This window comes from Montipora capricornis, chromosome 5 (assembly GCF_036669925.1).
Source record: "Montipora capricornis isolate CH-2021 chromosome 5, ASM3666992v2, whole genome shotgun sequence".
NCBI lineage: Eukaryota > Metazoa > Cnidaria > Anthozoa > Scleractinia > Acroporidae > Montipora > Montipora capricornis.
Genome location: NC_090887.1, coordinates 12428460 through 12440959, shown reverse-complemented (window position 1 = coordinate 12440959; position 12500 = coordinate 12428460). Strand labels below are relative to the sequence as shown.

General features: G+C 41.2%; 1 protein-coding gene and 1 long non-coding RNA gene across 2 annotated transcripts in view; one reads left to right on the top strand and one right to left on the bottom strand.

Moving 5' to 3' along the window:
- LOC138049534 (dermatan-sulfate epimerase-like protein) overlaps positions 1-8010 on the bottom strand; it is a 17416-nt gene extending 9406 nt beyond the window's left edge. The window contains exon 1 of the mRNA XM_068895851.1: positions 6176-8010. Coding sequence (XP_068751952.1) covers positions 6176-6251 — 76 coding nt within the window. The 5' untranslated portion in view covers positions 6252-8010. The remainder of the gene's footprint in view (positions 1-6175) is intronic.
- Positions 1-12500, top strand: part of LOC138049542 (uncharacterized) — a 66621-nt gene that overhangs the window by 46255 nt on the left and 7866 nt on the right. The window lies entirely within an intron of this gene.

The window sequence follows — 12500 nt, the reverse complement described above, 5'->3', positions numbered from 1 at the left end:
AGAAAACATGACTGACCTAACCCTTCCCAAGCTGCGTAAGATTCTTCGCTTCCATTTTCATTAGAAAAATGCCACAGAACTTTACCAGCTTCTAACAAACATTGCACAGCTGCCCAATGAAGACCCTCAGTCAGTTTTGATAAGAGCACTCACAATTAGACAGAAGATAATCAGTGCTTCAAAAGAGTCTGATAGTGGGGTTAAGTATGATGCTTCCTCAGTGCAAAGTTTGTTCCTGCATGCCTTGGCAACTGGTCTCGCTGATGAAACCATACAAAAATAAGACCTCTCACTTAAGACCCTTCCGGAAGTAGCAGGTAACCAGAAAGCAGGAACTATGATACCTAGTCATCATGCCGGGAGTGGAGTGACAGCTGGAACAAGACGACCTTGTTGCCAAGAGTGTAGAAGGAAGGGGAAGGCGACCGATGCCTACATTGCTACCTCTGTGGTGGCTTGAACCATATTTCACGCTACTGTCAGACCAGGCTCAAGTTATCCGGGAAACTCAGCCAGGCTACCCCCGCGGGACAGGGAGTAGCCTTGCCAGAGAAAGAAAAGTCCCACCATTGTAGTTGTTGCCTGAAGCTCTATTGCCACACACAGTTACTACAGTATTCAGGGTGCCAGTCTGTTTGGTATTGTTCGGTGCGTTGCCATAAGGCTCATTCGCCAAAGCATAAAGTGTTATGCAAAGCAGTCAAGGAACTCTCTCAGAGAGAATCGTTTAAATAAAAGGGGTTAGGAGATGCCCAAGACAGAGGTGTGTATGCAAGTCACATCACTCCCAGGCAACAGAAGCGCATAGTTAAGCTGGTGGAAAGAAAGTGTTTGGTAGATTGCTACCTGGATGACAAGGCAACAAAAGTTTTAATGGACACAGGAGTATAAGTTTCAATTGCTTCAATAGACTTCCTGAAGATCCAACTACCAACCGTCAAAATAAGAGATATTGAACACTTACTTGGTACAGATGGGTACATAAGTTTGCAAGCAGCAAATTGGACAAATATCCCTTACTGTGGATGGGTGGAGATTGGTGTAAGGTTAACAAATGAAAATCAGACAGAAACAAGGGTTCCGGTCTTGGTGACAATGGGGCCGGAACATTGAGCAGCCCATCATTGGTTTTAATGTTATAGAATTAATGGTCAAGAATACTGAAGGCAAAGAAGATGATGCATTACTGGGAAGGATGTTAAGAAGCTTTAAAATGAGTAAAAGTGGTGACATATAAGCGTTGATAAGCCTAATACGTACTCCCAATTCCGATGAACTTTGTCTAGTTAAATCTACAAAGAAGCCACACACTGTCCCTGCAGGGGAGAATGTTCACTTACCCTTTCGTGATAATACTGGACCAATCTACCGTAAGACCCCTGTCATTTTTGAGATAGATGAGTGGACAGCCTCGCCTGCAGGATTGGCAGTTCACGAATCCCTTACCACTGTGAAGGAGGGTGATGCAACCATCTCATCAGTCGCATTGACCAACAACACAAACCACGACATCACCTTGCCTGGAAGAGTTGTCCTGGGGCGCCTCCAGCTTGTCTGGTCAGTTACTCCTGTTGAAGTCAGGTTTAAGGATTCTGAGACACCGACTCCATGCAAGGGACCGCCCTCTGAACACGATACACCAGCTGAGCGGATTGAAAGTTACTTGCCCTTGTTACCTGAAGTTGATTTGAGTGGATTGATGGTAAAAAAAAGGAGCAGGCAAGACAGTTGTTGACAGCGGATGCATTCGCAACGAGCGATGATGACGTTGGCTGCATTCCTGAATTGGAGATGGATGTTAGATTGACTAGTGACCAGCCAGCGCGGAAGAATTACATTCCCATACCCCGTCAACTCTACCCAGAAGTTAAAGGTTACGTTGAAGATTTGCTGAACCGAGTTTTCATCCGGAAGTCCAAATCAACATTCTCAAGTAGTGTTGTCTGTGTTGGCAAGAAAGATGGCGGAATGAGGTTATGTATAGACTACAGAGAATTAAATTAGAAAACAGTGCCAGACCGGCATCCTATTCTTCGGATCCAGGAAGCTTTGGACAGTCTAAGGGGCAAGTCGTGGTTTAGTTTTCTGGATCAGGAAAAAGCCTATCATCAGGGGTTCATCGGCGAGAAACGTCAACTGTTAACTGCGTTTATTACATCTTGGGGGTTATACGAATGGGTGCGGATACCATTCGGACTCATGAATACGCCCGCAAGTTTTCAAAGATTTATGGAGAGCTGTCTTGGCGAGCTACGTGCATGTCGAGATGTGTATCCCCTACTTAGATGATGTAATCGTATTCTCAGAAACTTTTTCGGGACATATTGAACATCTGCGTAAAGTTCTTCGTCGGTTGAAGAGTTATGGTGTGAAGCTTAAGCCTGGAAAGCGTGAATTGTTCAAACGGGAAGTGTCTTTCCTTGGAAGAGTTATTTCTCAAGACGGGTACCGAATAGATCCCAAAGCTACAAATACAGTAACTGCAATGAGGATTTTAAAACCGGGGACCGTTGGAGAAGTAAGAAGACTCATGGGTCTACTTGGTGTGTACCGCCGTCATATCAAAAACTTTGCACAAATAGCAAAACCCTTTTATGATCTCCTCAATCAGGACCTACTGGGGAAAAAGAACGCTACCTCAACCAGACAGAGCCCAGGTCTGCGTAGTGGACAGTTACATCTTCGTCACCAGTGGAGTGAAAACCCAGGAACCAGTCTGCATTGGCTACCCTAATAGATAAAATAACTTCACCTCCTCTACTGGCATACCCTGATTATAATGAGCCATTCATTTTACACACCGATGCATCACAGGATGGCTTGGGAGCGGTCTTGTATCAGAAGCAGAACGGCTCTACCCGAGTAATTGCATATGCATCTAGACTCTGACCCCGTCTGATCGCAACTACCACATGCACTCTGGCAAGTTGGAATTCTTATCATTGAAATGGGCAGTGACAAAACAGTTCAGGGACCTCTATTACGCTCCTGAATTTATAGTATAGACCGACAACAATCCCTTGACTTATGTGTTAACATCCGCTAAGTTACATGCAACAGGATTGCGGTGGGTGGGAGAGCTTGCAAACTTTAACTTTGAAATACGGTATCGACTAGGCAAGTTGAATGCTGATGCTGATAGCTTTTCCCGATTGCCCCGTGACTTCCACACCTACATGGACAGTTGTACTGAGAAGTTAACTCCCGAAAGCTTGCATGCAATCTCGGCAGTCCAGACATTGTCAAATAATGGGGACTCAATTCTGCTGACAGCCCTGACTGATGGAGAAGAGGAAATCCATCTTGTCGACGCCCTGTCACTAGCATCTTGCAATCAAGTAAGAGTGGTGGATTTAGTGAAAGCACAGAAAGAAGACCCTCACATTGGACGCGTCCTTGAATTAATCAAAGCAAACCACAAACCGACCGTGAAGGAAAAGTATCAAGAATCACCTTTGGTTTGTAAGCTCCTGAACGAGTGGCACAAGCTTCATGTACACAGAAAAAGTGGATTACTTTATCGTACCCAGCTGGTTTTTCTCCCACTGAAATTTGCTCGCACCGTTTACCGTGAACTCCATGAAGAAATAAGCCACCTTGTTGTTGAGAGAGTGCTAGCTCTGGCCCGAGAGAGATTTATTGGCCACACATGAGAAGAGATGTAGAGAACTCTATCCATCACGTATGCCGATGCCTAAAACAGAGACGTCCAAATCTACCAACAAGAGAACCATTACAGCCAATTACAAAAACGGCTCCTCTTCAAATGGTTTCTATCGACTTTGTGCACCTAGAGCGAAGTGCAGGAGGCTATTAATATATCCTGGTGGTGGTAGATCACTTTACCAAGTATGCACAAGCGTACTCGACGAGTAATAAGACCGCTATTACTGCTGCAGACAAGATCTTCAATGATTTCATCCCACGCGTCCATTTTCAGGAATACAGCAGTTCGGGATACCCACATTGCCAACACCCTACATACCTGAACTTCTGGTGAACCATTGCTGTGTGCTTCCACCAGCCTTGAACTATATAGTTCCACCGGTACCACCCATGATGTCCTGGAACGCGAACATGGTAGTGCCGCATATGATGCCCCATCCAGTAGTATGGCAGCTGCCACAATGGAGAGTGCCATACCAGTCATTCCAGTGCAGATAAACAGTTTTTCTTTTTTGCCTATTACATTGTTGTACTCAAAAAAAAGGAGACTTTTCCTAGGTGTACACATTCGTTATGTGAATGCTGTGAAAACTGTCTTAAGATAGTCGTTGTTCTACAGTTTCATGAACATCAGTATGGACAGATGAATAGCCCATTTCCGAGTTGCTGCATGCCTCAGTCTCAAAGCGAGTCCTGGTGCACAACCATTCAAATGGAAATGAGTTGCGTATTCTTATGCAAATCGAACTCATTTCCTTTACAATAGTTGAGCACCAAGACTCGAAACCGAGATAAATAGCAGCTCGGAAATGTCCCATTAAGAGATTAAGTGGTCCATAGGGAGCTGGGCGTGATCACCCCACTCCAGAATTTAAGAAGTAGAGAATTCTGAATCACAAGCCAATACTCTTGTAAAGAATTATTCTGTATTGCAAGTCAAATGTCATGCATGAAATGTTTTTAAGTTAGGGGCGAGTGTTAGCTATAGAAATGCGCCAGAGGACTGGACACTGTATGCGACGTCATGTGACGTCAGAAAAGAACCATGTGCTTTCAAAGAGAAGTTGTAAAAGCTAAAAAGTTAAGTTTAAACTGTGGAAATACACGTGGGATATGTCAACATTGCGTGGATTTCCTGTGTAACACAGGCACCGTCACGACTACAAAAGATGCTAATCGAACCACAGGATCACGACATCACATTGCCTGGTGCGATATCACATGCATTTCCTCTGACAGTAGAGAATGATCGATTTGAACAAGTGATGGTATCATAGAAATTGATTCACCTTATGTCCGAGTCATTCAAAGAACTGTGCAAACAATCAAAGCTATATAGGATAAAGCTCTATTATCCGACTAGGATCATATTTATCTTTGCACACACATTAATGGAGTCACTCCTGTGTAAGCGCTAACGGGAAGGAGACAATAAAGTCTTCTGCATTTACTCCCAAACTGATCAATCACAAAGAACAGGGAAAAGGATCAGACGACATAGGAATTTTACTTCGACAGATCAAGAAAACCATAAGAGAGTTTAAGGACAGGAGTCACGGTGACATTTAATCTAACTCCTGAAGCCGCACCTATCTGGAAAGCAGCTACCATCGTAGTACTCCATACCATAGTGGGAGTTTCCTACTTTAAACACCTGATGGAGTTGAGTATCATAGAAACCGAAAACAAATCATAAAGACCAACCAGCGACTTGACGTCATCATCTTATGTTGCCGAGTTGGCGCGCAGTAGATCGATATCTCACAAAAGGCAAGACTAGAAAAATCTTACTTCTACCACAAACTCTGCTTCATTACCAAAACCTACAACACGATAAACCAGTGACACGTTACGGGTTTGACAACTGATGCACCGCAAAGGGAAATCATCTCTGTTTTCGGAAAAAAGGGCCCATTTCTCGAAAATCCCGGTTTTAAACTTTCCGGGTGTATTACGGGCTCCCTATCTGTCTCTCTATCTTCAAACCACGGCGGTTTCGAGGCATGAAACTGCCTGAGCAATTATGTTGTTTTTTTTTTTTTCGATTCTTGTAAATTTAAAGACCAGCTTTCTAAATTTTCGGGCCCGGAAAGTTAACGGAACTTTCGAGAAGCGGGTCCAGTCAGGTCACTAAAAAGGACGCTTAAAGGCTTCGACGATTGTTTCTGGTAACTGAAAAATTGCGCCCTTTTTTACGGCAAATGGTTCATAGTTTTAAAGTTTACGCCAAACAAAGTCTACAGTAGGGCGAATTCATATGGTCCATCACACTCTGTCAATAGCCAAATGGCCGAAGCCTTCCAGATGTTCTTTTATTCTCGATTTGCTGCTGTACATGTTCTTATTTTAAGTAAACACGTCCGACCAAACTTCAAGTCCAAATGTTCCGTAATTTACCTTTTAAATGTTTTTTTGTCAAAAAGTTAGTCAAGGCTTTTGACTACGGTTTTTCGCTACCTTACTGCATCAAAATAGAAAAAAAAGGGAAGGTGTCTTATTGTTTTGTTACCTTGTGTATGCTGTCGGAGAATACCACGTAAAACTCGTTGACAGGGCGCGAGTATCCTTCTTATGCAAAGCGTCATGTGATCAGCTCAGCACGAATTTAGGGAAATCGCTAGCTCTGAGTTAAAGCTTTTTGAACAACGGAGAAGGATTTCCAAGGAAACTAGAGTCGTAGCAGTTAGAGACTGCGTGAATTGTTCATGTCAATCGAACGCTTGTGAAGTGGTTGCATATGTATCTATATCTGATATGAAGACTAGAAATAACGCCATTGGCTGAAAGTTGCCACAGCTGATTACATATCACAAGAAAACAAAGGGGCCATTTCAGTTAAAATTATGGGAAGGAAATTAACAGAAGAAATAGGCTTTTTTTTCTTTGTCTTTTCAATCGCTGTTGTGATAAAGAAGGGGAGGTCTGGAAAGTTTGACACCCAGTCCAAACTTAGTATCTTATACTTACAATAGTTAACTTCAACAGCTGGTAAAAAGTAAATCAATATTCGGGTTTTTTTTGTGAAACTTTTCTTACTGGTTTGAGCAGCTCTCTGATTATGACCATTTTCCATTGTTTTATCGCTGAAAGAATGTGAAATATTGTTTGCAAAAATTTACTGTATACGGAGCTTGGGTTTGCCAGTGTTTCCGAGTGTATTTCGATGTCTGTAAAATAGCGCTTTTTGTCCATTCAAGATTATGGACAGCTCATTTCATTTTATCACTATAATTGCTTTTATTTTCGTGATTTTAAGTGGGGTTGTTTTCCACTTTCAGTTTTGTACAAGCCTTTTTAGAAAATAACAAGGAATTCTCGATGACTTCACGTAAAACTCAACCGATAGGTTGGTAGCCAAACTGATTTCGTCTGTGTAGATTTTTCATCAGCATCGACTGCAAGTTGTTTACATTGATAGAGGAAGATCCTGCCAAACTTAGGCTATCAAGTTCTTATGTGAAACGTTTCACCTGGCTCTGCTGCGAAGGTCCCCGTGGTGATTACATCTTTTCAGCTGATATTGCTAGCTCTCACGCCGTAAGCTTCTTTCTTTCGGAAGATAGAATCCTATGGGGTGTTAAACTGAAACCACAATGGCTACAGTACGGCAAAGCAAATGTCACTTCAAAATCTAACTTTGTACTATTTGAGTACTTCGGGATTATTTCCATCTTGTTCAATTTAGAGAATATGGGCTCTGACGGTATCCTTATAACTGGATTTTCAAGAACGGTTCTGAAGTCGGAAAATAGAAGATTCACTGTTGTTTCCTTATATTGTCGTCAAATTCTTAAATTTGATGATTTCACGTTGTTGTTTTGCAAAGCACGGCAAAGGTATGAGGGCCGCTATTGTAGCACGGAGATTTTTCCTTTTTATAGCGATGATATTATCGTTTGCGGCGTTCGATCGTTGCCGCAGAAGTCATCGTTTCTGAAACTCCTTCGCGTTTAGAAACGACTACACAATACCAACCAAAAAGTCATTTGAAGTAAATATATGCTAAATCCTAGAAATCGTGCAGTTTTTCCAACTTGCCACTTCCAAAATGTCGATCGGCAACGAAATCTATAGAGAGATTTCACCCCGCGTTTGCGACGTCAGGTTAAAATTTGTGTTTTGTTTAAAAGCAAAGCAACTTCTATGATCGTGGCTTATTTCTTGACTGTTAGCTACACTGATATCGAGCGACTCAGTTCTCAAATATGGACACAAGTTCGATTAATTAAGAGAGTTTTCCTTCATGCTTTCATAACAGCAGCCAACTCATTCGGTGCCGTTTCCCGGGGCGTCTTTTTCACGCCGTCGAACAACGAACGACCTTGGAACTGGAATCGGACGAACGGTTTTAAGGTAAAGATCGAAAATGAATAATTCACTGTTTTACGTTCGTGTTCTAGGGCTCAAAATTTGGTTATTTGGCAGAGTATGTGTAAGTTTTCTGTGGATATTTGCTAATTATAGCGTGTTTCGTAGCTTAACTTTTGCGGCCGACATCGTTTTCAATCAAAGTCAGTGTACTTTACACAAGAACATACAGCAACCGGGTGTTTAGGTGCTTTGTTTGACGAAATGGAACGCTGATTCTTACCAAAAAATTTACAGGTAAAAGCCAGCGTAAAAAACTTATTTGCCTTTAAGATATTCCTCCCATTCCTTTGTAAACAACGCATCTTTCTGCCATTGAAAATTTGTCAGAAAAGCGTCTTATCAAAACAAAAGAAAAAACAGATAATGAAGACTTGACCCCTTTATTACTTGATTCTTACCCCGTCATCACAGATAATTCAAGGATTCAAACTAAGTAGCCCTCATTCAGTGAAAGAAGTGAAAGAAACTTTAAAAGTGTGACATAAAAACAAAACTTTTGGATAAATCCCGAGCGAGTCAAGTGCTTTTACCGAGAGCAATTTTACGAACAACTAAAGAACACAATGTTATTCTTTCGTGTGCCCGCTGTCATCATGTTAAAACAGCCGTCCACTTTGTCGATGATGGTTGCCTTGGGCGCAATTTAAGGCTAAAATATTTCTATCATAAATTCAGATTGTTTTGAAATGTGATTTATAAAAAATGATAAGGCTTCCAGTAATAATCTGCAATCGATTTCATAAAACTGCTATAGCCTTGTGACCCAGGAAACTCCTAAAAGGAAAGACTTCTTGATATACATTTGTGACAACTAGAATTTCCGCTCAGTGTTGTTATAGCAACGCCCGAATTGTGCAGGAACTTACCGCCCACATTATGTATATTTCGGCACAAGTCATCTCTTTTGGAAAGAAAGGGGCAGTCGACATCTGTTTACTGAAAATGCCATTACTTATTATTCATTTCCATTCTCACGCTTTCTTCTAAAACCACGGTTGCATCTCGCAAAAATTCTTTCGGAATACACAAAGGATGAAATGTTAGGTACGCGGAAGTAGAACAAAACTAGGGTAATTCCACAGTTTTGCACTGCTCACCTCGTTCCCAGGGTCTCTCCAAGGAAGGCCCGGGAAGAAGAGAGACCCTGGGGACAAGATTGCCAACTTCGTCTCTAGGTTGTTTCTATCCCAGGATGCTTCTATTCACGAGTGCTCACGCCATATCGGCATTTTGAGATGACTGAGCGAAAATTTTAATGACTAACCTTATAATGTGGCAAAGATTAGTATAGTTTTCTGCGCAACGAGTGTGATGATCATTTTGTCTCACAGGTTGTTTTAGTATTTTCAACAGAAATCTTTGCACCAAAAAGTTTATGTAGGAGGAAAAGCCATGGACAGCCATAAATTGAGTCCTTAAATTTACGCGCTCGAACAATACTGACTTGTCTTCACGCAACCACATTTAGGCCCGTTTCAAAAGTCGAACTTTACATGGGCCGACTCTAATGCAAATGAGCGAAAACAATAGATTTTTCTAATTTGCATTAGATTCGGCACATGTAAAGTTCGACGGTTGAAACGGGCCTTACACTGCTGAGTATCATTTGTTCATTAGAGATGATTAGTCCAAAAATATGTGACACACCACTGCCCTGGCAAGCCAAATGTTCTCTTCCGGTTACCGTCCGCGTCTCAATGCAAAACTTTTCAAAATTGTACCTTTCATCTATCAGTTCATTAAACCCATTTTGTTTCTCTTATGATAGAGCAGTTTTCCATTGAGTGTCGTAAAACCAAAACCGAAGTAATTACTTTGGCCAATCAAAAAGGTCAGAGATAATCCAGTAAACCAATCAAAACTCGAAGCAATTACACGTAGCCGACACAAAGCACGGGAAAATGTGCACACGCGAGCCATGATTGGTTTTGGTTTCACTTCTGATTGGTTGAAAAAATGGCGCGAGAACTTTGAACCAATCACTGAGTGAAGTAATCATAAACCAAAGTAATTATCTAATTACTTTCGACACTCAATTGAAAACCACTCTAAGCTCTTCTTTCTATTACTAAGAAACACGCAGTCGCCACCCGAAACCGGGCATAAAAACATCTATTTTCTGTCTGTCAGTTTTTTCCCTCCTAAATAAGCACTGTAAACTACATTTTTCTTGTATATAGATGGTTTGCAACCGATCTGTAGAGACACAGATAACAATGCTTCAATGTACAATTACTGGTGGACGAACAAAAGGAGCTAATGAGAGATCTTTCCGTTTTCGTCCACTATGGCGGCCATAAGTTAAAAGTTAACATGATAAGAACCTAGATGTTTTCTAAGTTAGGCTAAAAATGTTCTCATAGAAGTGGTATTTACAGACGTTTTAGGCTATCAAGATTCTTAAATTGGTTCTTATTTCCACATAAAATATCTACTCTATTATATGGTGTGACTGATTTCCTCTGATGAGGATGCTGATACCTTATTTTTCATAACCATGAAAACTAAGTTTTGAGCAAGGTCGGTGCAGTTTAAAGTACAATTTGTTCCAGAACCCGTTTAAATTTTTAGACTACCCCTTGTTCTTATGTAAGGGGAGTCTAAAATGGAATTTTTAGCCTAACACGTTCTTAAATTTTATGTTCTTATATGTAGGTGTTTACTGTATTGCACATTTAAACTAGAAAGTTAGTAGAAAAGTGTCGTTTCGACTTCTCTTTCCTTATTTATCACTTCCACGGACAAGTTTCCGTCAACGGAGTTGATAATAAGGGAATAACATGACTTTTTGAGGGAATATTGTTTATTTGCGCCCGCGTAGTGTCATTTGCGGCCCGAGCAAAGCGAAGTGCGAGGGCCGCAAATGACACTACGCGGGCGCAAATAAACAATATTCCCTCAAAACGTCATGTCATTATCATTATTATGAATAAACAAGGCCAAATGATATCAAGAATGCGAGTTTTAATAATACAAGCTAAGTGAATAACGAATTCAAAGTCACTTCAAATCATCATGAAAGTGTTGATTGAACAAGCTATTAAAGAATCAATTCAGTCCAGTGAACTTATTTAAAATTACCGAAAAAATGCGTAAAATCGTCGATAAGTAATAGGCATATCACAAAGTTAACCTTAAAAATGTCTATACTGGTAACAGAATCATCATCGGATGATGAAGCAAGAACCAATCAGCTGTAGGGCTGATAATGCATTAGCAGCCCGATGTCAGTCTTTTGCGGCCCGCTGAGCGTGTGTTTTGCAGAGGCCGATTTTCTATTTGGCCGCGTATATTGATAATAATGTAAATTGGCCACCGTACAGAGATTCTAAAAGCTGACGTTTCGAGCGTTAGCCCTTCGTCAGAGCGAATCTTTATTTCATGTTTACTCTCCTTCTCGTCCCAAGAGTCCGCTTTTCTTTTAGTCAGCACCCGAGAACACGGACAGTCAAAGCAGGAAGTCCGCGAATCACCCACTTCCGGTTACAACATTACCGCGACTGCGCGTATTTTTGGCTGTGTTCTTGGTGCTGACCAAAAAAAAAGCGGACTCTGGGTACGAGAATGATTTACTTTGAAAATAGAATTTTACTAGTAACAAAAAGAATTAGCCCTCCAGAAAAACCGGCGCTGCCATTCATGTTTTTTATCAGATTTGACGATATCATATTCACGAAAATGTTCATCTACAAAAGCCCATTTCCTAAAAAAACAAAGTCTAGTCCAACGTCGTTTGTTCGTCACCCAGCATTTGGACATCTCTTTGGACGTCTCTTCCTTTCCTTCCCTTCTTCCTTACGGTCCTTACGTTACTATCAACGGACTGTGCCACTTGCCATGGGCTTCCACAACATCCCATGCCGTTCCAAGGATTCGAACCTTTGCACCATTGGACGTTCGAGATTACTTCCCCTCTGTATTAACCGCTAAGCCATAGAATCAGCAACTAAAATCGCCTATATATTTTTCTACCAATGAATTTAAGCTATTTCCAAGCCTTCACGACAACCACCATTTCGCACATGCGTAGATGACAAATTTCAGCTCATCCACACAGTTATATAGCCGCCGATGAAACTTGATGTAGAAGTTAAAGAGTGGCTAAATTTATCTGAAGAAGAATGAAAATGCTCCGAGTCTCCAGTGCAACAAAAGCAAAAATTGTTTACAAGAGGTGAACTCTTGATTCTGAAGGACAAATCGTCCAATATTGTACGAAGTTTATTCAGTTTACGTTTGCTATGCAAAATACACCAGGAACGTAAACAAGACATCGTTTCTTCTGTCATGATAACAATCCAATTTTCGCAGCGAACACAACGTTCGCATTATGAAAAAAGGATAGTGGCACGGGCAAATAGAGCAACCAAAAGATGACCGTTGCAGTTTAATCAAAGAAAAGAACTCGTCACCGAACCACTGGTGTTATCATCTTGGAGAAAACCGCATACCACTTGTAAAAA